The sequence below is a fragment of the Toxotes jaculatrix genome, chromosome 15 (genome assembly GCF_017976425.1).
Source record: "Toxotes jaculatrix isolate fToxJac2 chromosome 15, fToxJac2.pri, whole genome shotgun sequence".
NCBI lineage: Eukaryota > Metazoa > Chordata > Actinopteri > Toxotidae > Toxotes > Toxotes jaculatrix.
In genome coordinates, this window is record NC_054408.1 from 1,117,736 (window position 1) to 1,144,999 (window position 27,264).

Sequence of the window (27,264 nt, forward strand, 5' to 3'; positions counted from 1 at the left end):
GAAAACACCTGATTTCTCTCTAACAGGTTAACAGTCGTACTAGTTTTTTTGTTTGTTTTAAAGCATCGACTCTACACACTCCGATACGACAGGTGGCGCCATGCACCCGAGGTTTCCCTAGTGACCGTCACTTCCGGTCTTGAGCAGAACCGGATACAAACATGGCGACGATGGCGGAGAAGTCGACGAAAGAGCGGCTGCTGTCTGTGTTGGATGATTTGGAGGTTTTATCCCGGTAAAGTTAAGCTCGTGTGGCCGTTTCCTGGCCGGTGTTTGCCGTGTTATTTCCCGTGAGCTTCTGCTCTAACACCGGCTCTGATCTGAACTCTGACCTGCGTGTTTTCACTCTTTCAGGGAGCTGATAGAGATGTTGGCTCTGTCCAGGAGCCAGAAACTGCCCCAGCCGGGGGAAGACTCTCAGGTAACACAGCAAGGACTCGGGGGAAGTATGGGAACAAAGCCACAGTGAGACCGTGGTAATGTAACGTGCTGTGCTTGGGTTAGTAATGGGGGCGCCCTTTGTGGTCTTTGTCCTCAGATCCTGGAGCTGCTGGTGCAGAGGGACAGGGAGTTCCAGGAGCTGATGGAGGTGGCTCAGCAGCAGGGGAAGGTGCACCAGGAGATGCAGCTGCTGGAGAAGGAGGTGGAGAAGAGAGACAGCGACATCCAGCAGCTCCAGAAGCAGCTGAAGGAGGCCGAACACATCCTGGTGGGTGGTGCTGTCTGTGCCCGAGGGCCCACTGTCTCCTGATCCATGTCTCTTACATTACATGTTACTGAAGAATCAGTGAGTCAGTTTGTGAGATGTGAGAAAACGGCCTCCACTTCTTATTTGGAAATGATTCCGATTTTTAAAGCTGGATAAACAACAAAACAACGTTCATTATATAAAAATAATATTTAACGTAATATTTGCAGAAGACGAGAAACACAACAAACCTTTTCCGTCATCAGAAAAGGAGACATTACGTTTTCACAGAGGACACAGAAAGACAAAGTCTGCGTTCCCACACTGCAGCACAAGCAGCAAAGCTTGCAAACCTTCCTCATGTGGTAACGTCAGTTCAAACCTGAACAGCAGTCGATTCTGTCGTCCTTTTATTCATCACGCCATGATTAAAGCTCAAAAAGAAACACACTTCACACACCACCACTGACAGGTAGCTGCACAGCAGAGCCTCACATACTCCACTTCAGATGGTCTGTGTTAGAAACGACTCCCAGTGGAAGCTCAGTGTGTTTCACACAGATCATTGCAGGTTCTGCTGATATAAACTGTTTCCTCTTCTCTCTCTTTTTCAGGCCACTGCTGTTTACCAGGCAAAAGAGAAACTCAAATCCATTGATAAAGCCAGGAAAGGTGAGCTTACGCACCTGTGTCACGCTGTCGGCTGAATACTGAGGCTGTTGACTCTGGTCTTGTGTGTGATGCTTTGTCCGCTAACTGAGGTTGTTGTTCTCTGCAGGAAGCATCTCATCAGAAGAAATCATCAAATATGCTCACAGAATCAGTGCCAGTAACGCTGTGTGTGCTCCTCTCAACTGGGTGCCAGGTACGACCCACACAGCCACTGCTGGTTTCCAGTAGAGGTCATGTCTTACGTCACTAACTGTCAACACAAACGTTTGTCTCAGGTGATCCACGCCGACCTTACCCTACTGACCTGGAAATGCGCAGCGGGATGCTGGGTCACATGGCCAACCTGCCGACCAATGGTGTGAACGGACATCTGCCAGGTGACGCTCTGGCTGCTGGAAGGTTACCAGGTAAATCCATCTGAAGGTTTAAAGGCCCACATATGAATTTTACATCAGGTTCTTCACCACAGATGATGAAATGACCACCTGTCCTCTGTCCCAGATGTCCTGACGCCTCACTACCCCTGGCAGTCCTCGGACGTCTCAGTGGGGATGCTACCTCCTCACCACGGGAACGACTTTGGCCTGGAACCTCCGGGTCACAACAAGGAGAACGAGGACGACGTGGAGGCCATGTCGACCGATTCCTCCAGCAGCAGCAGTGATTCTGACTAAAAAACAGAGAATGTGTGAGAGGTCACCACTGAGCAAGATCTGATTGAACATCTTCACCTCTGGTCATTTAAAATTTTCCTGATTTAAGACTCAGGAGGACCAGAGGTTTGTGTGTGACTTGCAGTACATGTCATCCATAATCAATACGTCGTCTGTCGCTACACTTTGTCAGAGAAGTTTCATCCTTTATTTTAATTTTGTTGAATGGGTCAGTTTGGAAGAACAGCAGTTAGTTTCCCCACACGGACTCTTTCCTTCATTTCAAAGAAGGACAAATTGTGGTTTAACAGCTTTTGTCTGGACTTTAAATAACAGCATCGATCTCTTGAGTCACTTTCTGTGGATCCTGTTAAACTCTGGATTATTGTTTCATCACTTTGTAGAAAAACAGACTGTATTGTGAGGCTTGGGGCCTGAAGGGCGTTATCATCGTCAGCTCTGTAAGTGAGTGGTTGTTCATAAAGCTGCCTGTTCCCTCTGTGATGTTCTGGGTTGGTGATGATGTATGAGGAAGGTGTGAGGGAGGGTGTCAGGGTTATAATTGTTTAAAGGAATAGTTCCACATGTTGTTTCTGAGAGTTAGAAGACTGAAACCACTGTCAGTAAATATGAAGCCGCAGCCAGTTTGCTTAGCATAAAGACTAAAAACAGTGTGAAACAGTTAGGCCTGCAGCTAATGATTATTTAGAGTATGGATTTATCTGTCAGTGATTTTCTTGTCTAGTCAATTATTCTGGAAAAAAATGGCCGCCACTGTTTCCCGCAGAGTGAGTTAATGTCATCAAATAGTCAGAGACATTCGGTTTATTATCCTGTGGAACCAGTGAATGTTGAAAAATGTTAAAATAGCTTCTGATGAACTGTTTCCACTTCTCAAACCTCGACCTCTAAAACTCACTGATGAATGTGTTCATCTGTGATACTATCATAGGATTAATCTAATACACTTTAAAAACCACAGACTGGATCGAAAAGAGAAACCAAACCCAACCTTACCTCTCAGCTCTCCGTGCATGTGTGTGACGTCAGGGCTCATTTTTGTTGATCGCAGTTTCAATGTTCTTATTGTTGTGTAATAACAACATGGACAGATGCTGTTAATTTACCTCTGTGTAAATAATCTTGTACATACACACTCCTGTAAATAAAGACATTTTTGAATAGAAACTGTGTGTGTGTGTGTTTGTCTGGTTATCATCAGTCTGGTGCTCTCTGGGTTTTCTGCTTCACCGAGTCTCTGTTAGCTCTGAAAATACAAACTCAGACTGTTTATAAAAAATTACAGGTCACACAATCAGAAGCATGAAGGATGATTACACAACATTTATCTGACAGCTTTAAACACTAGTTACTAGATTAAAAATTTTAACTTTGATATTGCTATAACATACAATTCAATTTTTAAGGATTAAACCACTATATGAGTTATTGATGGTTTTACAAAAGGGATATTTCCCCCTTAAACATCTCACATGGTTTCATTTCAGTAACTTTTTAAGGTTAAAAAAAAGGTCACATTACAGGATATTTTACACAAATAAATAAATAAATACCAGAGAAAGGCCCAAAAAGCGCAGCCGGAGCCTCACCCTGGAGCCAGGCCTGGGGTTGGGACACGCATGTGAGCGCCTGGTGGCCGGACCTCTCCCTATGGGGCCCAGCCAGGCAGAGCCCGAAGGAACAACGTGGGGCCGTCCTCCCATGGACCCACCACCTGCAGGAGGAACAGTAAGGGGCCGGTACATTGCGAATCAGGTAGTGGTCGAAGGCAGGGGCCTCGGAGATCTGATGAAACAACTTTGTGGTCGTCCTAATCCTCCATTGTTGATGCAGCCGTTTGGAGCTGTGGTCGCAAGGTCTCCGGCGCCTGTCGTGGCGGTAATCCCCGAACCCGGTGGTGGACGCCGGAAGTAAGGGATGCCATCAAGCTGAAGAAGGAGTCCTATCAGGCCTGGTTGGCTTGTGGGACTCCTGAGGCAGCTGACAGGTCCCGGCAGGTCAAGAGTGCTGACTATCGGTCGGCCTCAAAGAGGTTCTGGAAAACCGTTTGGCGCCTCAGGAGAGGGAAGCAGTGCTCTACCAATACTGTTTATAGTGGGGGTGGAGAGCTGTTGACCTTGACTGGGGACATTATTGGATGGTGGAAAGAATACTTTGAGGATCTCCTCAATCCCGCTGACACGCTCTCCGTTGAGGAAACAGAGGCCGGGGACTCAGGGGTGGACTCATCCATCACCCTAGCTGAAGTCACTGAGGTGGTTGAAAAGCTCCTTGGTGGCAAGGCACCGGGGGTGGATGAGATCCGCCCTGAGTACCTCAAGTCTCTGGATGTTGCAGGGTTGTCTTGGTTGACACGCCTCTGTAACATTGTGTGGTTGTCTGGGACAGTATCTCTGGAGTGGCAGACAGGGGTGGTGGTTCCTCTTTTTAAGAAGGGGGACCGGAGGGTGTGCTCCAACTATAGGGGGATCACACTCCTCAGCCTCCCTGGGAAAGTCTATGCCAGAGGGCTGAAGAGGAGGATTCGGCCAGTAGTCGAACCTCGGATCCAAGAGGAACAATGCGGTTTTCATCCTGGTCGTGGAACACTGAACCAACTCTATACTCTTCTTAGGGTGCTTGAGGGTTCATGGGAGTTCGCCCAACCAGTCCACATGTGTTTTGTGGATCTGAAGAAGGCATTTGACCGTGTCCCTCGTGGTGTCCTGTGGGGGTTGCTCTGGGAGTATGGAGTCCGGGCCCTCTGCTAAGGGCTGTCTGGTCTCTCAGGAGCTTGGTTCGCATTGCTGGCAGTAAGTCAGACCTGTTCCCAGTTCATGTTGGACCCCAGCAGGGCTGCCCTTTGTCACCGGTTCTGTTCATAATTTTTATGGACAGGATTTTTAGGCACAGTCAGGGGCCAGAGGGAGTCCAATTTGGGGATCACAGGATTTCATCTCTGCCTTTTGCAGATGATGTTGTCCTGTTGGCTCCATCAAACCAGGACCTTCAGCATGTACTGGGGCGGTTTGCATCCAAGTGTGAAGCAGCTGGGATGAGAATCAACACGTGGTTTTGCATTTTAAAATTATATTTCTTAAGTAGTAATTTGAAAGAAACCTTGTAGGTAAGTAAGTACTGTGTTTCCCTCAGAACTGTGGTGGAGTAGAAATTAGCATAAAATGTAAATTCTAAAGTAAAGTACAAGTGGCAGCAGTGGCGCAGCAAGTTAAGCGCACGGCTTTGGACTGGCGGGAGATTCCTCCTATGGGTGGTGGTGAAGGAGACGCCCTGCCGCCTCTGCGACCATGGCCTTGGTGCCCCTGAGCAAGGCACCAATCTACCCCTACTCCCCGGGCTCCTCCTCGGGAAGCCCCCTGCCCCAGGGTCTCTAGTGCATGTGCATGCTTGTGTGTGTGTTTCGTTCACTTGGTGTGGGTAAAATGCAGAGAATAATTTCCCCAGCTTGAGGGATTAATAAAGTATAAACTTAAACTTAAGTATCTCAAAACTGCTCTTACGTACAAGTACATGAGTAAATGTTTACCAGTGACATCTAACTACCCTAACACATCCAGACATTTTTTCTGGTCTACTTTAAGCCTTAATTTTGAAACGGTTCTATAATTTCCGACAGCCTGAAGGCAGCACGGGGAACTCGAATTTGCAGTTCACGACGCATGCGCAGTAGTTACTCCGCTCTAGAGGGAGACATGGCGACGTCCCTGATCTGTGGCCGCTTGACGGCCAGCCTGAGAAATTCAGGGGCCAGGAACACGATCAGCTCCGCTTCCAAGGTGAGTTTGTGTCCAGACTGAAGCGAAGGTCTCCGGCTGTCGGAGGAGGCGTCTGTGGCCGCGCTGCGTGTTCCCTGACGACGACAGTTAAAGAAACAGTGACAGGGTCAAATTTGACATTCATTGAGTTTCCGATTGTTTTGGCTAACATGCTAAGTAGCGGGGAGCTAGCGTTAGCTGCTAAGCTGACAGTGCTGCTAAGCTGGACTGACCCAGTACAGACAGCTGCCGGCATCCACACGATCCGCTCCGCCTCTGTTCATCCGGTCACATCGGCGGTGTGAGGAGCTGAATGTGTGCGGTGATCACGGGGAGCTGCTGCTCCGTGACCTCCACCCTGAGCTCTGCGCCATCGCATCTGTCCGGCCGTGTCTTCTCACAGTTACAGGACAAACCCGCTCAGCCTCGGGGAGACAGTCCAGCTTTCACCGTACCTGCAGGCACGAAAACCATAAATCTGCGGCTCTCACACTCATTTACTGTCACAGCAGCTGCAAACAAGAGAAGTCATGAATGTTTGATTCTGGGCTTCGAGATGGATCAGAAAGATTTGGGAGATACTGCAGCAGATATACTGCAGATCAAGGGTGTAAAAGCTTTCCGCTTTTCAAAGTCCCAATTTTGTTTTCTTCACTTTAAAGATTCGGTTTGATTTTCTCTAAAGTCTCGATGAACTTTATCTTCTTACTGTCCCAACAGAATGATCCAGGTCTGAGAGGAAGCAGTTTATAAAGATGCAGATATTTTCAGCTGAGTTGCCTTCAGTGTTTACCAGTGATGATATGTGTCAAAGTACATTTACCAGAGCACGGTACCCGAGTCCAGTTCTAATTACTGCTGCTTTATTCTTTTATATTTCATTCTAAAAGTTCTCACACTGTCACTGCTGCTGCTGCAGGAGCTGGAGAATCATCAGCTCATCGTGGACAGGTCAAGATTTTAGCAAAGTCTTAGATAAACTTCCATTAATCGTTGTAATGGGTGAATCCATTTTCTGCAGCTCACCTGGGCCTAATTAAATTAATGCACAGTTAATTCATTAATTATATCACTAGGAATTATTGGTATAAACTGGTAGGATCTGTTGAAAAAGTGGGATATGAAAACAAATAATTGCAGGTCTTATTGCAAGATATTAAAAACACGTCATGGAGCGAGCGGTTAACAAAGATCGTCTTTTAGTCCGTCACGTGACCAACTCAGCTCGTTCACCAGCTGTTTGAACTGCTCAGGACTGAGACTGACGACTTGTGTTTACTGTAGCTGTCAATAGCAAACAAGACACAGGTTAAAAGACATGTGAGAGGTGGTGAGGACAGAAGTGTCCCCCTGACAGGAGACTGGTCGGATCAGCTGAAATAAAGTGCAGAGCTGGGTTGCAACCCATTATTTTCATTAGCAATTAATATGTGTGTTTTCTTGGTTAATCAATTAATCTAATCTGTCAGCTGTATACTTATACACAAACAGCTGTTGTTTGTTGTTGTACCCGAGTTCGTGTCTGTTTTTGTCTGGCTTCGAATGCAGTGTGTGGTTGTGCAGCAGATGAACAGCCTGTTGTGTAAACACTGAGATATTCAGTTGTGTTGAGAAACATTTGAACCACTGACTTGGTTTCATATCCTTCATCAAGTTTCCACTGTTGCTTGTGTTATCCTGCTGACAGGACAACAAACTGTGTGTGTGTGTGTGTGTGTGTGTGTGTGTGTGTGTGTGTGTGTGTGAAGACTCCCCACCTGTTGCTCTCAGTTCTTCAGCTGTTGTTGGTTTTACAGATGCATCTCTCAGTCTGTGCTGTGTGTTAATGACAGGTGGATCAAATTTAAATTTGAAACATCAAACGTGAACCTGATGGTGGCGCTAGAGGGAAAGAGAGGGGGTCATAAAAATGAGCAGGCTCCCTCTGAGTGCCATGAATCTCAGGGCAGTCGGTTCTAAAGAATCTGGTTCTCTGGTAGTTGGCGGTAGAAAGTTCCTTTCTGGTGGTAACTCATCTAAAGTCACCCTCCCTCTTCTCCTCCTCCAGGTTCTCGGTGGTCCTTCAGGTCTGTTTGGAGGCCATGTGTCTCAGCCACAGCCCCCCCACCTGCAGCAGCAGCAGAGGAACCTCTCCCTACACGAGTACATGAGCATCGGGCTGCTGAAAGAAGCCGGCATCTCTGTGCCCGCTGGCATGGTGGCCAGCTCCTCGGAGGAGGCCTACACCGTGGCCAAGCAGATCGGTAAACCGCGCCGAGCATCAGTTTGATAATCAGCTGATTATGTTTGGAAAAATGGTAAAACATGCTCGTCTTCCTCCAGGGTGAGGACCGGAACCATTAACCAGTTAGTTCATGAAAAGAAAGTGAATCAAAAACTTTTAAAAATCGATGAATCATTTCATTTTTCAGACAAACATGCAGAATACTTGGTTCCAGCTGCTCAGACTGAAGGATGTGCAGCAGGTTTCGGTCTGTTGGTCGGACAGAACAGACGTTCTGAAGACGTCGCCGGAGGCCGTTTTCTAGACTAAACAATTAATCGAGAAAATAATCAGCCGATGATTGTCAGATGCAGCACAACAAGGAATTCAAAACAAAGCTGCTGTTTGCAGACGCTGGTGCACAGAGAATGTGCAGAGGTCTGATCTGTCACTTCTCTTTGCAGAGGAATTTACTGGATTTAAGGAGTTTCCCACTTTCTTTGTCTTTGTCAGTTTGGTCATGGATTTGTTTCTGAAAGTCAAAATATTTGATTCATGTTCAAATACAAGTTCTGCAAACAGTGACTGTTAATAAACAATGTATAATTTAGTCTGGAAAATAGCAGAAAAACTGAAAAACATTCTAATTTATCAGATCTCAAATTTAAATCTGGAACAGATGCAGGTTTTTCTTCAAATTCTTGTTTTTCATTTAATAAAAGAAGCCAAAGTTCTCTAATGTTAAAAGCAGCTGAATAAGAATTTAAGTCAGAACCAAAAAAGCTCACTGACCCGGCCTGACACAGGTCAAGAACGTGTGTGTGTGTTTTAAATAGCTGAAGCCAAGGCTGTTCAATATGTAGACTGACACACAGCCAGCCAGTCTAAACATGGCCGCCTTCTCCTTCAGTGGTGTCAGGTGACACTCGACTGACATGAATCCAGGATGCTAAGAAGTTGTACCATGTTCTCTAACCTTTAAACTGCCTTTACAGTCTTCTCTCTCCAAAGCAAAGTGCAGAAACTCTGAAATATTGATTATTGATTGATATTGATTTGATATTTTCTGGCACAGTCAAATTACAGATGGAACAAAAGTCAATTTGACTTTTACACTTGATTTTTCACAAACTGCAAAATCCAAATCTTGGAGCTCTTGATCCAGAACTCTGAGCTGAAACAGCTTCAGATTCTGATCTGATTTGCATAAGTTTTAACATCAGCACCGTCAGACTGAAGCCAACAGACCTGATCCTGCAGATCTGTACCTCTGACCTCTGTCTCCGTCGTCACTGTTGAAAAATGTCCATCACAGTCTCCCAGAGCCAAAGGTGACATCTTCACAGTTAGTGCACAGCATTTCATTGATCGAAATGTGTGTTTTTCCAGGTTCGAAGGACCTGGTGGTGAAAGCTCAGGTGCTGGCCGGTGGCAGAGGGAAGGGGACGTTCGAGGGTGGACTGAAGGGAGGAGTGAGGATCGTCTACTCGTAAGTAATCCAGCCTCTGTCCTCAAACTCCAATCTAATGCCGACCGGCATCGGTCAATGATCTGCCGAATAACACTGAGTGTTAAAGTTTGATGACACCAGTGGTTACTGTGGTAACAGCAGCATGGTTTAATACTACAGTAAACACCTGCTGAGCAGCTGCTTTGTCAGAAGTCCAACCTCAGAGCAGCTGAACAGACTCACGTCAGTAAAAATCACAACCTCCATCTGATTTTACTTCTCCACACAGCAGTGTGTGTTTCTCCTCAGAGGCTTGAAACACCTGCTTTTCAAGAAAAGAAACACACGAGTAAAGTTTGAACTTTCCTGTGGAACAGCTGAGCTGCTGCAGATGTCATTCAAGTGTTTCATTAGTTTTAATGGGCTCCACTGACTGCTGGCTGTCTGAAGCTGGAATATGCCACCTACGTGCCACCTACGTGCCACATGCCACCAGCATGGCAGGAACAAGCTGCAGAGAAGCTGCAAGAACGTGGAGGAAGAGATGAAAATCTTCTTCAGGCTGCATCCATGCACATGTCCGGGTGTCACACTGTTCATTCATTATCACTAGGGGTGTGCATCTGTCCAATATAAGACGATCCGATACTTATGTCGATACAAGGGGTATGATACGATTCAGTAACGACGCATTTTAAAATGGAACGATTCAGTTTCATTACGATACGCTTCGATTCGATGGGGTATGTCACAACCCGACAGTTTCCTGTTTAAAGTAGACAATTTACAACTTGTACAATTTACAATGAGACATTTTATGAATTAACATAAGTCAGAACTATAAATGTGGCATTACTCACCTTCCACTAGATTTGTCAAAGATTAGAGAACAAGTATATCTGCAACTTTTGACATGTGAATTCAGAAACATGTCATGTTTATTAGTGTAACATACTGCACTGTAAGAACTTTACAAAGCCCCTCTGACAATGAAAAACAAACAATATTCAAAATCATTAGTGGCACAAATTAAAGCCAAAAAACAGCTGAACAGGGTGAAGTAACGAAAACTTTTGTTTAGCCTCAGATCAAAGAACAATAAGCTACTGAGGTAAAACATAACACTTTAATTGAATTTAATTTAAATTGCCACTCGCTCTGTGTTAGACATCTGTTCTTTGACTTCGTCTTTTACTTTATTACACAGCTCTGGCACGCACTTATCAGTGAAATGCTGACTTGGTTTGTTATAACGGGGCTCCAGTGTTTTTATCATGTCCTGAAAGCCCTCGTTCTCCACGACAGAGTATGGTCTCAGATCTTTAACAACGAACCGGGTTACTGAAGCAGTTATTACCTTGGCTCTAGCCGAGCTGTGGCTGAGTTTCGGCTGGAAGAAGTCCTGTACGCCTGTGTCCCGTCGTGTCTTTGTGCTAGCTATGCTAGCCTCCTCATCGCCTGTTCCCCCGTGTCGTCTCAAAGTGAGGGTTGAGATTTGTCGTACTACCGGTGAACTTTACTGCGGGTTTATCCGGTGCTCCGTTTCTCATACAAAATCAAAATTTCTTCCACACCTTTGACTGTAAACTTGACGGTGTGTTGTAGATGGTGTCGGTGTCGGACATTTTTATTTTTCCCTCGCAAACACGGGGCTATCTGACGTCTCGCGAGAGTGTTATGGGAAGGTGCGCGAGAGAGTCGGAGAGGGAGACGCCGACAGGGAACAACATTAAACCGATTTATAAGTTTGCAACCGGGCCATCGGCCGGTTCATCCTACAGGTGTACCGATGCACTCACATCTTTTAAATCAAAACTGATTTTCCAATTCAGGTCGGTGATTTTATATATATATATATATATATATATATATATATATATATATATATATATATATATATATATATATAGAGTCATTTGCAAAAATCTGAATTTGTAAAGCTTTCAAACAAATCACAGCTGTAATGTTCACGAGCTCTGAATGGACAAGTGTAGATTTATTAAAAATAGATATAAAAAATATAAAAAAGTCTCAAGTTTAACTTCGTGAACTTTCCGTCCTCCTCTTCCTCCTCCTCTTCCTCTCCAGTCCAGAGGAGGCCCGTGACATTTCCTCCCAGATGATTGGTCGAAAGCTGTACACCAAGCAGACCGGGGAGGCGGGTCGTATCTGCAACCAGGTGTTCATCTGCGAGCGCAGGTATCCGCGCAGAGAGTACTACTTCGCCATCACCATGGAGAGGTCCTACCAGGTGAAAGGACACAGCGACACACAGACACACACATTTGTGTATTGATAGGTCTGATCTGCTGTGTTTACAGCTGCAGTGATTAGTCAATCAGTTTTTTAGTCCATCGACAAAATTATTTGCCAACGATTTTGATGATCAATTAATGATTAAAGTCATATACAAGCAAATTACAATTTACTTTATTTACTTTACTTTACTTTGCTTTTTTTTTTTTTTGCAGTTTTTAATATTAAATGTAGAAAAATAACCATCACATGATGAATGATGAATAATAATCCAGACTGCAGCTGAAGGCAGAGGAACATATTCTCCTTCCTTTGTAATTTTATCTGTTATGCTGAATTTTAACACCAGGTGGCAGCACAGTACCAAAGGTGATGCTGGCAGAATCTAATGCCCCCCCCCGCCATGTTTGTAAATGCATAGTACAAACAGTATAATGCATCCAGACTATGACCTCACTGATAAACATATTGTTAGCTCCTCAATCAAAACTGAACATTTTAAACTGTGAAGATGAAGTTCGTGGCTGAACTGTTGGATTGGATCACATTAGATTTGACAGGTGTACCTAATGAAGTGGTCACTGGGTCTGTACATCCTGAAACCATTTGGTCAGAGGTTTGATCCCCTCAGGTTCCAGTGAGTCCTGCTGCTGTGTGTTTAACCAGCTGAGAACAGAATGGACGTAGACTTAACGATGCTGCAGAGACTTTATGAATCTGCATCTGACTTTCAAGCGGCATTTTAGAGAAGGATATTTGTAGTTACAGAACTTTTAAACACGCTTTTCTTTTTTGAAAGTTAAAATCTCACTAATCAAAATCTGAAACTCAAACCAAGAAATTGAAGTTTCACAGAGTTTCTGATTGAAATGGAGCAGAAACTGTTACCAAGTGTCCTCATCACCTGCTCCTTTGTTCTGCAGGGCCCTGTCCTGATTGGCAGCTCGCAAGGGGGCGTGAACATTGAAGATGTTGCAGCAGAAAATCCAGACGCCATTGTGAAGGAACCCATTGACATTGTGGAGGGCATTAAGATGGAGCAGGCTATCAAGGTACAATCAATAGTAGATGGAAGGAGTCACAAAACAGTGTGGAGATGTTCCAGCTGTGTCGTCTGGAGAGGAGGAGGAGGGTGGGATGCTGCGTGTGGAAATCACAGGAAGGGAAACTGTTTTCTAAACAGGACACAGGTTTAGTCTCTGTCTCATAGATCCGGTCTCAGGTCCCAGAACATCTTCTCAGCAGAGACGGAGTCTTGTGTTTTAGATCCTAAAGAAAGATGTTTCATAGAATTTAAGATTTTGCGTTTGATAATAAAAAAACTTCCCTGTATTTTACAGCCTGTATTTCTGATGAAATTGGCAGAGCCTTTGGAAATAATCATTATGTTTTTGAGTTTCCTGTCTGATGATTGTTTTTATCAACACACAAACCTTCAAAATCCTCCACTGCAGAAAATATCCTCTTAGTTTGGGAGGATGATTTGACTGATATGACAGAAAACATTTATTCATGTTCTCAGACAGTTTTATCCACAGATATGGAAGAAAAAACAGGTGTAATAACAGAGTGTTATAAAAGTATAAAATATCTATGGATAAGCAGAAGTTGAGGACTCACTGTTGACTTACAGTGTATATCCTGACTCTGTGGTTTTTCATGAAGTCCACCACTGGATCGCAGTCCTGCAGTGTCCTCTGTGTGGACAGGATTCCTCTGAAACAAAAATCATAGCAAGTGATGTAAAATGCAGAAAAACAAAACTTTATTCATGGATGTTGATCTTTTTTTTCTTAAAATTACTGGAGGTGGAAACTGTGCGATGAAATGTTTTGTGGTGCTGCAGGTGGCTCAGAAGATGGGCTTCCCCCCGGCACTGGTGAACGAGGCGGCGGAGAACATGGTCAAACTCTACAACCTGTTTATCAAATACGACGCCTCCATGGTCGAGATCAACCCCATGGTGGAGGACTCCTCTGGCATCGGTACACACACACACACACACACACACTGTACTACCACCACATCAACATCAAATTTTTGTCACTGTTGAACAAAGCGCAGCTGCAGATGGTGTTCGGGACATGAAGGCTGTTGGACGTTAATCTTCTTCTGCTGAAGCCAAAACCTCTTGTGTCCGTTTGTCAACAGTGATGTGCATGGACGCCAAGATCAACTTTGACTCCAACGCTGCGTACCGCCAGAAGAAGGTGTTCGACATGCAGGACTGGACCCAGGAGGACCCTCGAGATCGGCAGGCCGCCAAGGCCGACCTCAACTACATCGGCCTGGATGGAACCATCGGCTGCTTGGGTAATATGTTTTAGCTGATTTTGGTATCAAATATAAACTGGAAATGTTGATCCTCGGTATCTGTACCGGGCTGATCCTGACATATTTAAATAGATCAGTATTGGCTGAAATGAAGTTCATCACTTCACAGTGTGTTGTGCTGCTCAAGTGGCTGAGATCAGATCAGCTGTCACTAAATTAATGTTAATAGCATGAGAACAACATTATGCCAGAATTAAACTTGCTCTTTAAAGCAGAGTGAAACATCTTCTCTGTTACTGATCGAGTCATATTCATGCAGGAGTCACATTTTCCCAGTTAAACATTGATTCATATCTTATCAATAATTTAAGCCTGTAATCTGAGCAGCTTTGAACCAGGGCCTTCAGTATTTGGATCAAGTAGCTCATGAAAAATGAGTTGTGTCAGATGAAGCAGGTCACAGCCGTTACTTCAGTGAGTCTGACACATATTTACTCATCATTTAAATAATCAGGAGTATTGGATCTGACGGCAGATACTCCCGCTCACACTGCAGTCTGTGTTCGGCAAACTTTTTACTGCGACTGACACCTGGAGCTTTGTCCTTTCTAGTAAACGGAGCAGGTCTGGCCATGGCCACCATGGACATCATCAAGCTCCATGGCGGCACGCCCGCCAACTTCCTGGATGTGGGAGGAGGAGCCACAGCTCATCAGGTGACCGAGGCTTTCAAGCTCATCACCTCTGACAGGAAGGTAAGAACACACCTGCTCCTGATTCAGCAGGCTGTCACACTGCTCCCTCTTATGCTAGCATTATGTTAGCGCAGCATAGCTTCACGGTAGCTAACACTAATTCTGACTTGTAGTGACAGTAACATAAGTGTAAATGTCGTGGTTTAATGTTTGGTGTGTGTCGTGGCGTCGCTCAGGTTCAGGCCATCCTAGTCAACATCTTCGGAGGCATCATGAGGTGTGACGTGATCGCCCAGGGCATCATCATGGCTGTGAGGGACCTGGACCTCAAGATCCCCATCGTAGTGCGGTTACAAGGTACAACACAGCAAGCAAGCAAAATGTCCTCACAAGACTGCCCTGTCCTCACAACACTACCCTGTCCTCACAACACTGCCCTGTCCTCACAACACTACCCTGTCCTCACTGCGGTGGTGTAAATCGGTCCTCACAGACATGGTAACAACATCACTTGTGATGTTATAAATGCTGCAGGTGCGTCCAGGTGTTAAAGTGAGGTTTAATGTGAGCTCAGGGAAACTTTCCTCGTCACTCTGCGCAGAGAAGCTCAAACATCACTGTGAAGGACGAAGAAGAAAAATATTTCAGGACATAAATGAACCAGTGAATCCCGGCTTGTTGAGTGTGACTTTTAATTTGAATGGGTTAACAGGAAGCTGCTGGCAGCACCGAGAGCTTGTGTCAGATGAACTGTGGGTCACTGTGGTTCCACGATGTTCCATGATCCATGTGCACGTGTTGATTTATACTGGTGATCAGAAAGGTCTCGCGAAGGGAATCCATCGCTGGTGGAAATTCCTCTGCCAGTTTGATTCACATCTCTGTTCAGTGAAATCGTGGCTCAGTGCGAGACTCAGAAACGGTTCCTGCTCGTGTTCGGAGCCTAAATGAAGCTGACATTTCTCTGTTTTCCTCAGGGTGAAACTTTCTGCTTCTCTGTTTTGGAAATATTTTGTGCTGTGATGTTAAGAAGTTAAGCTGCAGATGTGCTGCTTCTTTATGCATTGAATTATCATTTAAATTGCAAAAGTGCTTCTTTACATATTTTGTTTAAATTCAAACTACAGAAGCGTTTTTCTTCAGGTCGTCCAGCCTGAAATTCCCTGTGTGCCACTGTGAAGATGCTGATGGGGAAGAAAACTGGACAAGGCCTAAAAACTCTTAACTCTTAAGTTTAAAAACCTGTCATATAATCGGCACAGAAAATAAAAGGAAGCAACAGAAACGTGTTTAAAATCAGAGGTGGAATATAACGCAGATGTTCTGCATGATGAGCACTTAGACTTTTACTTAAGTAAAAACTGGATTACAGGACTTTTACTGCTGCTTTTACTTTAAAGGATCTAAATCCGAATCCGAATCTGTTTTTATTTTCCAAGTTATCAAGCACACAGTGACTGTGTCTTGATGTTTGCGCCACAAATGCAACATAAAAAAGTAAGTTATGCAATGAACTTCATAAATATATAAGTATATGAAATATAAAAACGTACCTGGGTATGAATTTGCCTTCCTCTGGATTTAGAACTGCAGATGTAAACGTGACCGTTCATCCAGATAAACGATGCATTTAATCTTTGATCTTTTTTGTTTTGTAAGGGACGAGAGTGGACGACGCTAAAGCTCTGATCGCTGCCAGTCCACTGAAAATCCTGGCCTGTGACGACCTGGATGAAGCTGCCAAAATGGTACACACACACACACACACACACACACACACACACGCATGCACCAGGTAAGTGAGGGGGTGAGAGCCTCCCTGGTTGAGCTCTGTGCTGTTTGTTCTCACCCAGTCAACGTGGATGAAACTCATGATGCTACATGAAGTACACGTGTCACATTAGACATAAAAGGCGTTAAGAAAAAACAAGATGCATATAAATAAGATTTTAAAGTGAAATAAAGCAAAATGAAGCTGGAATAGAAAAAGACATCGATCATCCACAAACTCACGTATTAAAAGGCCAAAGTCTTAGGCCTCAGTTTAAAAGCAGCCTAATGGTAAAGCTGCAGTCACGTAACTCAGAAACAAAAATGGATGCAGACTTGATATTTACTGTGATGGATCACGCAACTCAGGCAACTTTATGGAGCCTGATGATAGATTTTCATAGCTCGTAGAAGCAGAATGAAGCCAGAGGCTGCAGGGAGCTGTGCCAGGAACAAAGAAGGATCTGAAACATGTGAGGGATCAGAACTGTTTCTTCTTCTGTCCGTTCTCAGGTTGTAAAGCTTTCTGAAATCGTCTCACTGGCTAAGGAAGCTCAAGTGGACATCACCTTCCAGCTGCCCATCTAAGAAGCCTGGACCTTTGGCCTCCTTGACCCCCCCCCCCCCCCACCCCCCACCCCCCCGTCACCACCCTGGACACACCCATAGCGGCCCACCACTCCTCCCCCAAAAGCCACAACCAGATGATCCTCTCACGCCTGAGTGGGGACGACCTGAGACAAGTTTAGTTTTGTGTTTCTGACTCTGTGGTATGATGGTACGACTGTACACACGTCCAGCGACACCAGGAGAGCCGTCTCCTTTTAACCTGTCTCAACCCTACGTGTCCCCCCCACCTGTCCTCTGACTTCAGTTGCACTTGAGTTGATACGCACAAATCTCTACACTCACCCCCCGCACCCTCACCTTCTCCACTCACCCCCACAGTGTGAGGGACACTCCAGTCCATTTACTTGGTACTTGTTGGGAAAAATAAAAGCAGAGCATCTGAAGCGTTCTTCTGTTTGATTTCAGAGTCAGTGAGTGAAGAAGCTGCTTTCACTCACATTATTTGGTGGGTTGAGTTGTGAGACAGGAGCCAGAGCAGCTGCAGAAAGCTGGCGTCACAGAGAGAGGGTAGTAAAACACGGCTGGAAAGGCCTGAGGAGGAAGGACAGTGATCCCATCAGCTTCATAAACACACACACGTAGTGCTGCATGAATGTGCTGTCTCTAAACACGAATGTAACAGAATAAAGAACTGACTCGTTCCCTTCACGTACGAATTGTCAAAGTATTTCATCAAACAGCTGAAGTCCTGCAGACACACAGTAAAACTCGTGTGACGTCAGCTCGGTCACACGGCCTCAGTTTTAAAACCCCACCACAGCAGCTCAGACAGAAGCTGCTGTGGTTCTACTGTATCGGCCTTTGTGGGACGTTCGGCTGCTTCAGGGTTGAACAGGGACTTTTACAGCCGCTGCGTGTTCAGTCTGCCATCATGCCACAATATGGCAGCCATTTTCTCTCAGCTGGTTTTTTTTTTTTTGCGCGTGTGTGTAACATCAGAGTCGAGGCGGGCAGCGTCTTCTCAGCAGAAAGGTAAAATGACTGTAGCTGTTTCTTTTCTCTCCCTTTTCCGCGTCCTCTTCCTCCTCCTCCTCTTCCTCCAGTGCTCCAAACACAAGCCGACATTGTGAGTTGTACGTCATTTATTATATCTTGTAAATAACCAAACTGATGTTCTCGCTCTGTAAAATATTTATGCTCCTCATGGAGAATGAGAAAGGAAGAAAAAATAAATACAGAGGACACCAATCGTCCCGTGCTTTGGTTTTTTTTCCATCCACTCATTTTCTGATCCAGGTCCAGAGGATCCTCCGCACACGTGTCATTCACTCTCACTCAGAATTCAACAGACGTCTGCAGTAAAACTGCCCTGGAATGATGATGACCAAGGACTCTGACTGAAAGCTGACCGGTGCTGTCCCTCACATGTCCAACAGACATGAGGCTGGCATCAATCTCCTCATCTAACTTGTCAAGAAAGCAACTCGAGCAACACACAGCTAAGACCTATAACCAGTCACTCTCTCTCTCTCTCTCTCTCTGTCTCTCTCTCTGAGCGTCACGGCCTCTCAGTCCACAGCGTGGACGCGGACTTGTTCATTTTGTTTTAATAATAGTTCTGTTCCCGTTTGGTCCGGTTCCCGCCCTGCAGTGACCCTCGTGGAGCTCGGTCTGATTACAGCTTCCTGTTGGAGTCTGGCTGATTATTTGAGTGGTTGTTCAGAGTTTTTCAGCAGGCTGATGCTGTTGACTGTTCATGGAAGCAGACACACGGCGATCCTCGTCTTCCTCCTCCTCAAAGACTCTCACATCCTGTTTGTCCAGTTTGAATCTAATGTTTGGTCTGTTCAGTGATAGTTCAGTTATAAAAGCTGGTAAAACATGAAGTGCTCAGTCAGTAATCAGACCTGAGGGCTGTCCCCGGTAGTTTGGACCTGTCGGGTTCAGGTTTCTGCAGGTGGACCAGTACCTGTGCATGTTTGCTGGGACCCGACAGTGTCTGACTGGTTGAGACAGCAGAACGGATCTGATGCTGGGTTAAGTCATCAGAGGAGTCCCTGTTGTTTGGATCTCTACTCAAATTAAATCTTGCCACCACACACACACACACACACACAGCTTTGAAGTCTCTGCCTGAGCCTTTTGTTCCACAGTGTCCTTCGCCGCGACACGAGGCTCAGCTTTGATCCTCCGTGACTGTACACGAGACATTTCATTACATACTTGCTGTCGTGTTATTCCAGAGATGAAAAGGCCACTGAGGCAGAAAACGCTGTTGTGATAAATGAACCTCGCTCATGTTTGAAAACGTACTGCTGCATTTAGAATTAAAATATGAAACTTGATGAGGGATTTTTCGTTTTTTAAAGTGGGCTGTGAGCGGCAGAGGAAAGAGTCTCTGCTGGATCACAACCAGACTGAACTGAATCTGTGCCACCATTTATTTTAGCTGTGAAGGGAAAAAGCCCGAGGCCCTTACTTACACCACTTTCACAGCATGTAGCTAACTCACAGGCGGTGGACAAAATAGTGGAAACGCCTCATGGTACATTCCAAGTCCGTCTCAGTGTGTCTCAGACTGAAGACAGCACTCATTGCATCTGGTCCTCCTGACTCTCGTCACCCTGGTTTTGCATGTTAACATGATGCTTTGCAGGAAGCACAAAGACCAGCTGAGGCTGATGGGAAGGTGTGGGACACTCGATGAAACGTCAGAGGATCATCACGTTTATGCTTCATCACAATCCAAAAGCATGAACACTTGTAAATATTCGGACTTGACACTGAATTAAAGGCAGGAAACGGTCACTGATCTGCCAGCACTGTCACTCTGGATGGACAGAGGAAAGCTGAAGAGAAACAGACGAATGATTTGTCTTTGTCCTCCACAGATCAGGGGCCACACCTGCTCTGGTCTCTCGAGCAGTAACACACCTCTCAGGATGGAAATGGCTGGTTTGGATGTTTCACAGTGAAACATGCGGATGCTGGTCTCTGAGCGAACGCTCAGACTGTGATCGGTGGGAAGAGAAACCAGACGCAGCAGCAGATGCTTCCTGGCTGATAGGATCACAGCACCATCTGTCTAACATCACATCATCAGATTGTGTCTTATTAAATTAGAGTCAACAGTGTCACATTTATTTGAATTCATCAAAGGCCGAGAGAGAAACTGATTGAAAGACAAAGAGATTCCTGTTCTTTAATCAGCCTGTAACAAGCTGCTGATGAAGCTGCTTCTGTTTCCAGTGAAAACAAATTAAACGTCACATCGAACATTAAAACTGCAGGAAAATACTAAATAATACAACATGTCTGTCACGACCTGCTCATGAAATACAATGAAAGAAACAGTTCAGCCACAGAGTGAGCGGCTGCGTGAGGGACAGAGCTCCTATAAAGACTGAGCATCAGTCCAGGTGTTCCCAGCAGAGACTGTACGACATGGACGTAGCACCCGTGACGTCACCCATTAGTTTCGGGGAGTCGGTTTTGGGCATTGGAGCTGCGCCATCTTGGATTTTAGTGGGAGTGTACTTTCCGAAGAGGCGGTTACTCTGCGGGTCAGCCGGCCGAGAACCCGCCCACTTAGCTCGGAGAAATATTTAATATTTACCGGCTTTCACCGCTGCCTCCATCCACTATCCACTTACAGTTACAGCAGCACACAAACAACAGCAGCCGCTGACTGACGGAGCTGCTCTGTCCATGCAGTGTCGGACTTTTTAAACAGAAAAATGAGACCAAATCAAATTGTAGCCTAGTATTCACACAATAAACGGACTCTGAGAGCACGGAACACACCGCAGCAGCGTTCCTAACATTAGCTGCGGTCCTCCATAAGCCAGCGGCAAAATATGCTAATACATGCTAATTAGCGCAAACATCCAGGTAAAATAATGAGAAATTTACTTACAGAAAAAACTGCAACACAGACTCCTTCGACGGTCGGTTAGTACAGTCCACACTACAACAAGCCATACTGTCACAGAAACCTATCCGAACATTGGCAAACAAACACGGACACTGGACACCAGGCCTCTGGATGTAGCCGCCTAGCCCAGCCGATGCTTTAGCAAAGAGCTAACTGCCAGTGCCTGTCTATGGGACCCGCCCCCCACAGTGTTCACGGAGGTGGAAACTATCAATAGTGACCAAAAACAAAAAATGTACCAGGCTCTAAATATGTTTTTTTAGGCTGTAAAGTTGGCTATTTTAACATGGGGGTCAATGGAGAATTGCTCACTTCTGGAGCCAGCCCCCAGCGGCAGCTGAGGAACTGCAGCTTTTTGAACGCGGAAGTGATCCTCACTGCTGAAACCTACAACTGTCCCCTTGGCTCCCTGTCACACTGACGTGACAGCCCCGCCCACCTATCACCTGCTGGTCATGAGAGCAAATCAGCAGAGAAATAAATCAACCTTCACCAAGCGTCAGATGTTCAGTAGGTTCTGCTTTGGCTTTTTGGCAGGATTAAGATCCAAAGATGAATCCAAAGACTTTGACATGAATTTCTTTTTCAGTCATTTTGTCGCAAACCATAAAAAATATAAACCGAAGACGTTGGAAAAATGAAGTTTGTAATGTGAGGATGGCACCAGATTAAAGTCACAGGGATTCATCTTCTGGGAACCATGAATTTTCACATCTTTCTGACAATCCATCTTCTGGATGCTGAGATATTTTAAATGAAAACTTTGACCTGCTCATGGAAATGTCAGGAGATCACCAGAGTGTTTGAACCATGAACATCTGCCATCCATCCTGTGCTTGTTCAGATGTTTCATTCTGGACCTCAAAAACATGATCCACATTCTGCTCACAGAGGAATTAAACCGGTCAACAGCACCCGAACACAGAAACGTGAAAAAACAAACACCACAATGCTCCTTTAAACGGAGCCTTTGTTAATTCTCTGTTCACAAACCCACAACCACCACAAGGTGATCTCTCTCTCTCCCTCTGTCTCTCTCTCTCTCTCTCTCTCCCTCTCCCTCTCCCCCCCCCCCCCCTCTCTCTCCCCCTCTCTCCCCCTCTGTCGCTCTCTCTGCAGGTGGAGGAGTGTGGGATGACTCATGCTGCTGTTTTCATGCTTTCGTCTCCTTTCCCAGAGTAAAGGAGAAGAGTCAGTTGGACCCCGTCTCTTTAAATATAGATAATTGAGGCTGCCTGCTGATGCATCTGTCACTCACTCACTCACTCACTCACTCACTCACTCACTCACTCACTCACACACACACACACACACACACACACACACACACACACACACACACAAACACACACACACACACACACACACACACACACACACACACACCAGGACCATGTTGAAACCTAATTTAAAGGTGCAGAAAGGAGCCTCCAGGTTTTGTCCCACTGACGTGGTCAAGTCACCTCCAGAGCAGACACCTGTTAGATCACCTGTTAGATCACCTGTTAGATCACCTGTTAGATCACCTGTTAGATCACCTGGGAGGCCACCCACATGTTTGTGGGTTTGAGTTTCTTTGCCTGTTATTTGGAAGCAGGAACTCAAAGTTTGGTCCAAAGTCTGGACGTGAGGCTGAGACATCGTGCTGGTCCAAACTCTCTGTCGTTTCATTTGGTTCAGACAGTTCAACCATATTGTTACTGTTATTTTTACATCAGGTCAGCCGAAGCTTATGTAAGGCTAACACACACACACACACACACACACACACACACACGCACACACACGCACACACACACACACACACACACTTTGATCTTAGCAGACACTGATGAAGCAGGTGTGACTGGAGAAGCAGTGTGACCCCTGGAAACAGCTGGACAGACAGATGTTGTCACCCGTGTGCAGCATGTGAACAACCAGCAGCCTGGGGTGAACACACACACACACACGCGTCTCACGTCTCACGTCTCACCCTCAAACCGGGTGAAACGACTCCTCACGTTGACTTTAACTGTAAATACTTCTGTGCTTTCACTTTACTCTGAAAGATTTTTTCACACAAGATTTTTACTTGTAAAAGAGAATTCTGACTGAACACAGACCTGAAAGCTTCTTCCATCACTGGCTGTTCGTCTCTGGACTCCACGCTCTGCTTCTCCCTCTGAGCCTCTTATCTCCCTCCTCTCCTCTGTCTCCACTGATGAGACACATCACAGGTGTAATGCTTCTGTGTCCGTCCCTCTGACAGTAGATATTGGAGTATAATAACCTGCGGCGCTCCGTCTGCCTTTGTTTGATTTCAGATTTTGGCTCCTCTCAGCAGACTGACGGCGGCGGCTGATGTTTTCAGTTGTTAGCTCAGATGCTGTTTATTGGGACAAAGTTGTTCAGGAGGTTTGTGATCATTTGTCCTGTGCGTGTGCCAGTCTGCTCCGTCTCATTTAAATATTAAAAGTCTGATCATGACTCATAAACCAAAGCACCATGTCAGTCTTCAACAGAGAGTGTTGCATTATGGGTTGTTTTTAGCCTTCGTGTTGATTCAGTCAGAGCTAAAAGTGTTCGTCCAGTTTAACCTGCAGGAGTTTCTGATTCCTGATGTGACGTGTTTTCAATAAGTGAAAGACTGAGAACGATTCTGACCTTCAACAGTCAGACAAAGCTTCAGTGATGAGGACTCTGCTCTCCAGGTGATCAGGTGGCGAAGCTGGATCCTGGTCTGACAGTCAGTTCACACGGTTTCTGGTGTTTACAGAAAAGTTTACTTTTGATCTCATTAAATTTGTGTGATGTGACTGTGGACACAGATGAATCAGCATCTGCTGGTTTGTCCCCACAGGTGACTTTCAGGAGGGAAAGCGAGAGAGAAATCATCTTTGAGGCATGGCTCAGTCGGTGGCTTCCAGAAATAGAGTCTCTATATCAGTATCCATCGCTCACACGGCCGTGAACTCCGTGAGTTAGTGGACACGGTTACGTCCCTCCTCAGTGCTGTGTCTCTGTCGGTGCTGCAGCAGATGTTCATTTTGGACCATTTTAAATTCTTGCCATTTTGGGGGAGAGTTAAAATTAGCTCACCGGTGCCCAGCGGCTCTTCATCCAGGAGTTATTACACCCCGGAGCAGCTCGGTTCACAGAGTCTGCAGACAGAGAAACGGAGGGACAGAGACAGAGAGAGACAGAGACAGGGAGACAGAGAGACACAGAGACAGAGGGACAGAGAGACTGAGGGACAGAAAGTCATCTCTGTAGAACCATGACAGACGGGGACATGATGCTGATTTGAATTTAATATTGAAAACTTTGGTTTCCACATCTGTTGGCCCAAATAATTAAATAAATAGAACATTTTGTCCTCTGACATGTTTTGACTTCTTGTCTTCTACATGTGTCTTCTACATGAGGGGACAAAGACTGAGGAGAGAGGACACACAGGTATGAGAGGGAACATTTGGATCTGACTCAGATTTCAGATGTTAATTCATCTGAAGGTAAAACTTGATGGTTCGAGGGAACAAATTCTAATTTCAGTGTCTGAAAATAAATCGAGAGAACAGAAAAATGGTTTTGTGTGAACAGATCACCTCTCAGCCTCCCAGGCTTCCCACGCAACAGTTGCTATGCGGAAAGCAAACGTCAGTGTGTGGTCACGCTCTGTATGAGACGTGATCCGGCTGAGGTCTGAGGTCCAGCTGACGTGGACTCATGGAGAGTTCTGGGTTTGGGTTTCCTGCAGCTTCCATCTGGTTTTAAACACATGGGTCATGTGTCTGATTGTTTTCTGTCTGGATCATCGTCCTCTGTCTCTGCTTCTTCTTTAACTTCTCTCAGTTTGAAATGACTGATGCTGAGGCACAGGACGCTGCTTCAGGTGACGGTGGTCGTACTGACCGTCTCCCTCCAGCTCAGCGTCAAAGCTTCAGGCTGAGCTGCTGCTTCATCCGGTCGTCTCTCCCCACGTTTCCAGGTAAAGAGCTGCTCCTTCTGGCCTGTTTCAGGAAACTCAACAACCCATTAAGTATTCAGTGACTTCCATATGATGTTTTTAATATTTAAAGACAGCTTTACATTTCCAGAATGGCTGCAGTGTAGGTCACGTCACATTAAAACGCTTCGGTGCAGCTGAATTTAAAAAATCATTAGAAATTAAACAGTTCTCTATAAACTATGAAGATATTTTGGAAATATAATGATTATAATTTCAAACACACTGAGCACATGAACACACAGCAGAGAAGTAAGTGATCTGAAACCACCAGTCACCATCCCTCGAACTCTGCAGCTATTTTCAATGTAATTCTAATTTTTTTCAGAACAAATGAAATATCAGCGACAATCTGAGTGAACGCAGATGAGTTTCAGGATCTTAGATTTAATGAGAGCTTGGACTGGAGCTGCGAGGACTCCTGGTCTGTGCTGAGCCTGATGACGGTGGAGGAAAGTCCATGACGGTCTGGACTCTTTGGTCGTTTTGAGTTTTCGGTAATTATCCTAAATCTGACTGCTGACCTAGAAATAGTGTAGAATCTTTAATCTTAAATATTAATTTTACATCACATAACTTCTTGTGTGTGTGTGTGTGTGTGTGTGTGTGTGTGTGTGTGTGTGTGTGTGTGTGTGTGTGTGTGTGTGTGTCTTGGTTTTAAGAACCAGGTCTGATCTCATTCACCTCCGTCTTCAGTCTAAAAGACACAGCTTCATTAAAGCAAACACACAATGTACCACCAGAACATCTGGCCACTGCTGAGTGTGTGTGTGTGTGTGCGCCCACTAAATTCTCAGCTGAGGTATTGTTTTGCTTCTCTTTTATTTACGGGGCCAATTATCCCGCGTTTCCCAGCAGCCACTGCGGCAGCAGACTGGAGGACTGAATGGAGTCACCATGACAACCTCTCAGCCTCTTTTCTTTCTGTAGGACCGTTCACATCAGCGTTTCCAGCAGCAAACTTCTACACCAGATTCCCTTCATTGAAATGAACATCAGTGGATTCGATTGCAGCAGTGAAGTGACTGTTCAGACACGTTTGGGTTCACACAGGTATGAATCATCAGGACAGGTGAGACCTGTCTGAATATCCACGTCACTTCAATGAAGGAAAATCTGGTGATTTTTCATTTGTTTTCCTGCTTTTCTTGTTTTGCTCCTCTTTGAATCGTCTCTGATTCCTTTTCATCTGACTTCGTCTTTTTTAACCTTCTGTTTAGTCTGTTTCTCTCGTTCGTTCAAACTTCTCATAATGAATTTGTTCTCTGTGCTTTTCATTCTGTGCCTCTTGCTTCGTTTTCATCTTTTCTCCTTTTGTCTTTCACTTTCCTTCATTTCTAATTTCTTTTCTCTTTCTTTAATTGGACCTGTTCTTTATTCTTTTCTTCCATCCTCTGTTTCCTGTCTCAGACGTACAGTACGTCAGCTGACTGTGGATGAAGCACTGCTGAAATCTGTCAGCCAGCGCGGGGGCCTGCTGGATGTCACCGGGCATTAGTCACCTGGACAGTGCCGGGTCGGCACGGGTGTGCAGTGATGCTGTGGACTGTGTGTAATCTGTCGGTGAGTCACAGCGGGGGCTCTGCAGGCAGGAGGAGGGGGGAGCCGGCTCAGTGCGAGGACGGAGGACCATCTAAATATGAAACACACATCACTCAGTGAGGGACGGAGTCGTGTGTTTGTGTGTCAGCGATGTGGTGAGTTAAGCTGTTTGGTTTCAGTGGAGACGACTCGTACACACACACACACACACACACACACACACACACACACACACACACAGTGAAACTTTCTCTCTGGTTGTGTGTGTCTGTGCTGTGTGAATGCATCTTTGTGGGTGTGTGACTGTGGGTGTGAGAGATTGGGTTCAGTGAAGCGAGCTCTTCTTTTTTCTGCCCGTGTTTATGAGTTGTTTTATTAAAGCACATGTCAGTCTGTCCTCCTCCTCCTCGTCCTCCCACCTCGTCCTGCTCGCCGTCCTCGGATAATCAGAGTCGGGCTGTGTGTAGAGGAGTTCTCTCTGGGGAAGCCTGTTCAAATGAAAAGATGTTCTGATATAAAAATGTGATAATCAACACTTAAAAATGTCCTTGAGCTTCTTCCAGAAATCTGATTTCACTGAGGACCATTTCCCAATTTGGATTTTAACATTAAATATGTCAGCACACACTCATCTGAAACTCTGAGGTGTCACGCAAACAAATCCACCACAAGTCCAGCACAAGTAACACAACGAAAGCAGACGATCTACAACACAAGACGTCTGAAAAATGAGTGAAATACAACAATACGTCATTTCACAGCATAGCTGCACACTCAGTGACAGAGAGGGAGG

General features: G+C 45.4%; 2 protein-coding genes across 2 annotated transcripts; both read left to right on the forward strand.

The window, feature by feature from the left end:
- Positions 1–149: 149 nt before the first annotated feature.
- On the forward strand, positions 150–3,180 carry med4 (mediator complex subunit 4). The gene is made up of 7 exons (XM_041056790.1): positions 150–235; positions 355–421; positions 539–709; positions 1,303–1,360; positions 1,467–1,553; positions 1,636–1,767; positions 1,862–3,180. The coding sequence occupies exons 1-7, from the start codon at positions 162–164 to the stop codon at positions 2,032–2,034; spliced, it is 762 nt and encodes a 253-aa protein (XP_040912724.1). The 5' UTR covers positions 150–161; the 3' UTR covers positions 2,035–3,180.
- Positions 3,181–5,693: 2,513 nt separating this feature from the next.
- Positions 5,694–18,255, forward strand: sucla2 (succinate-CoA ligase ADP-forming subunit beta). Its single transcript, XM_041056752.1, has 11 exons — positions 5,694–5,810; positions 7,837–8,032; positions 9,382–9,481; positions 11,531–11,693; positions 12,622–12,750; positions 13,545–13,683; positions 13,850–14,011; positions 14,585–14,727; positions 14,904–15,024; positions 16,327–16,415; positions 16,951–18,255. The coding sequence occupies exons 1-11, from the start codon at positions 5,694–5,696 to the stop codon at positions 17,023–17,025; spliced, it is 1,434 nt and encodes a 477-aa protein (XP_040912686.1). The 3' UTR covers positions 17,026–18,255.
- The last annotated feature ends 9,009 nt before the right edge of the window (positions 18,256–27,264 follow it).

What these genes read in the sequence shown, in the direction of transcription:
- med4 (XM_041056790.1), top strand. Translation starts at nt 162, where the DNA reads ATGGCGACGATGGCGGAGAAGTCGACGAAAGAGCGGCTGCTGTCTGTG. An exon ending in AGCCGGGGGAAGACTCTCAG is followed by an intron (nt 422 to 538) that starts GTAACACAGCAA and finishes CTTTGTCCTCAG; the next exon opens with ATCCTGGAGCTGCTGGTGCA. An exon ending in CATTGATAAAGCCAGGAAAG is followed by an intron (nt 1,361 to 1,466) that starts GTGAGCTTACGC and finishes TGTTCTCTGCAG; the next exon opens with GAAGCATCTCATCAGAAGAA.
- sucla2 (XM_041056752.1), top strand. Translation starts at nt 5,694, where the DNA reads ATGCGCAGTAGTTACTCCGCTCTAGAGGGAGACATGGCGACGTCCCTG. An exon ending in GGAGGACTCCTCTGGCATCG is followed by an intron (nt 13,684 to 13,849) that starts GTACACACACAC and finishes GTTTGTCAACAG; the next exon opens with TGATGTGCATGGACGCCAAG. An exon ending in CATCGTAGTGCGGTTACAAG is followed by an intron (nt 15,025 to 16,326) that starts GTACAACACAGC and finishes TTGTTTTGTAAG; the next exon opens with GGACGAGAGTGGACGACGCT.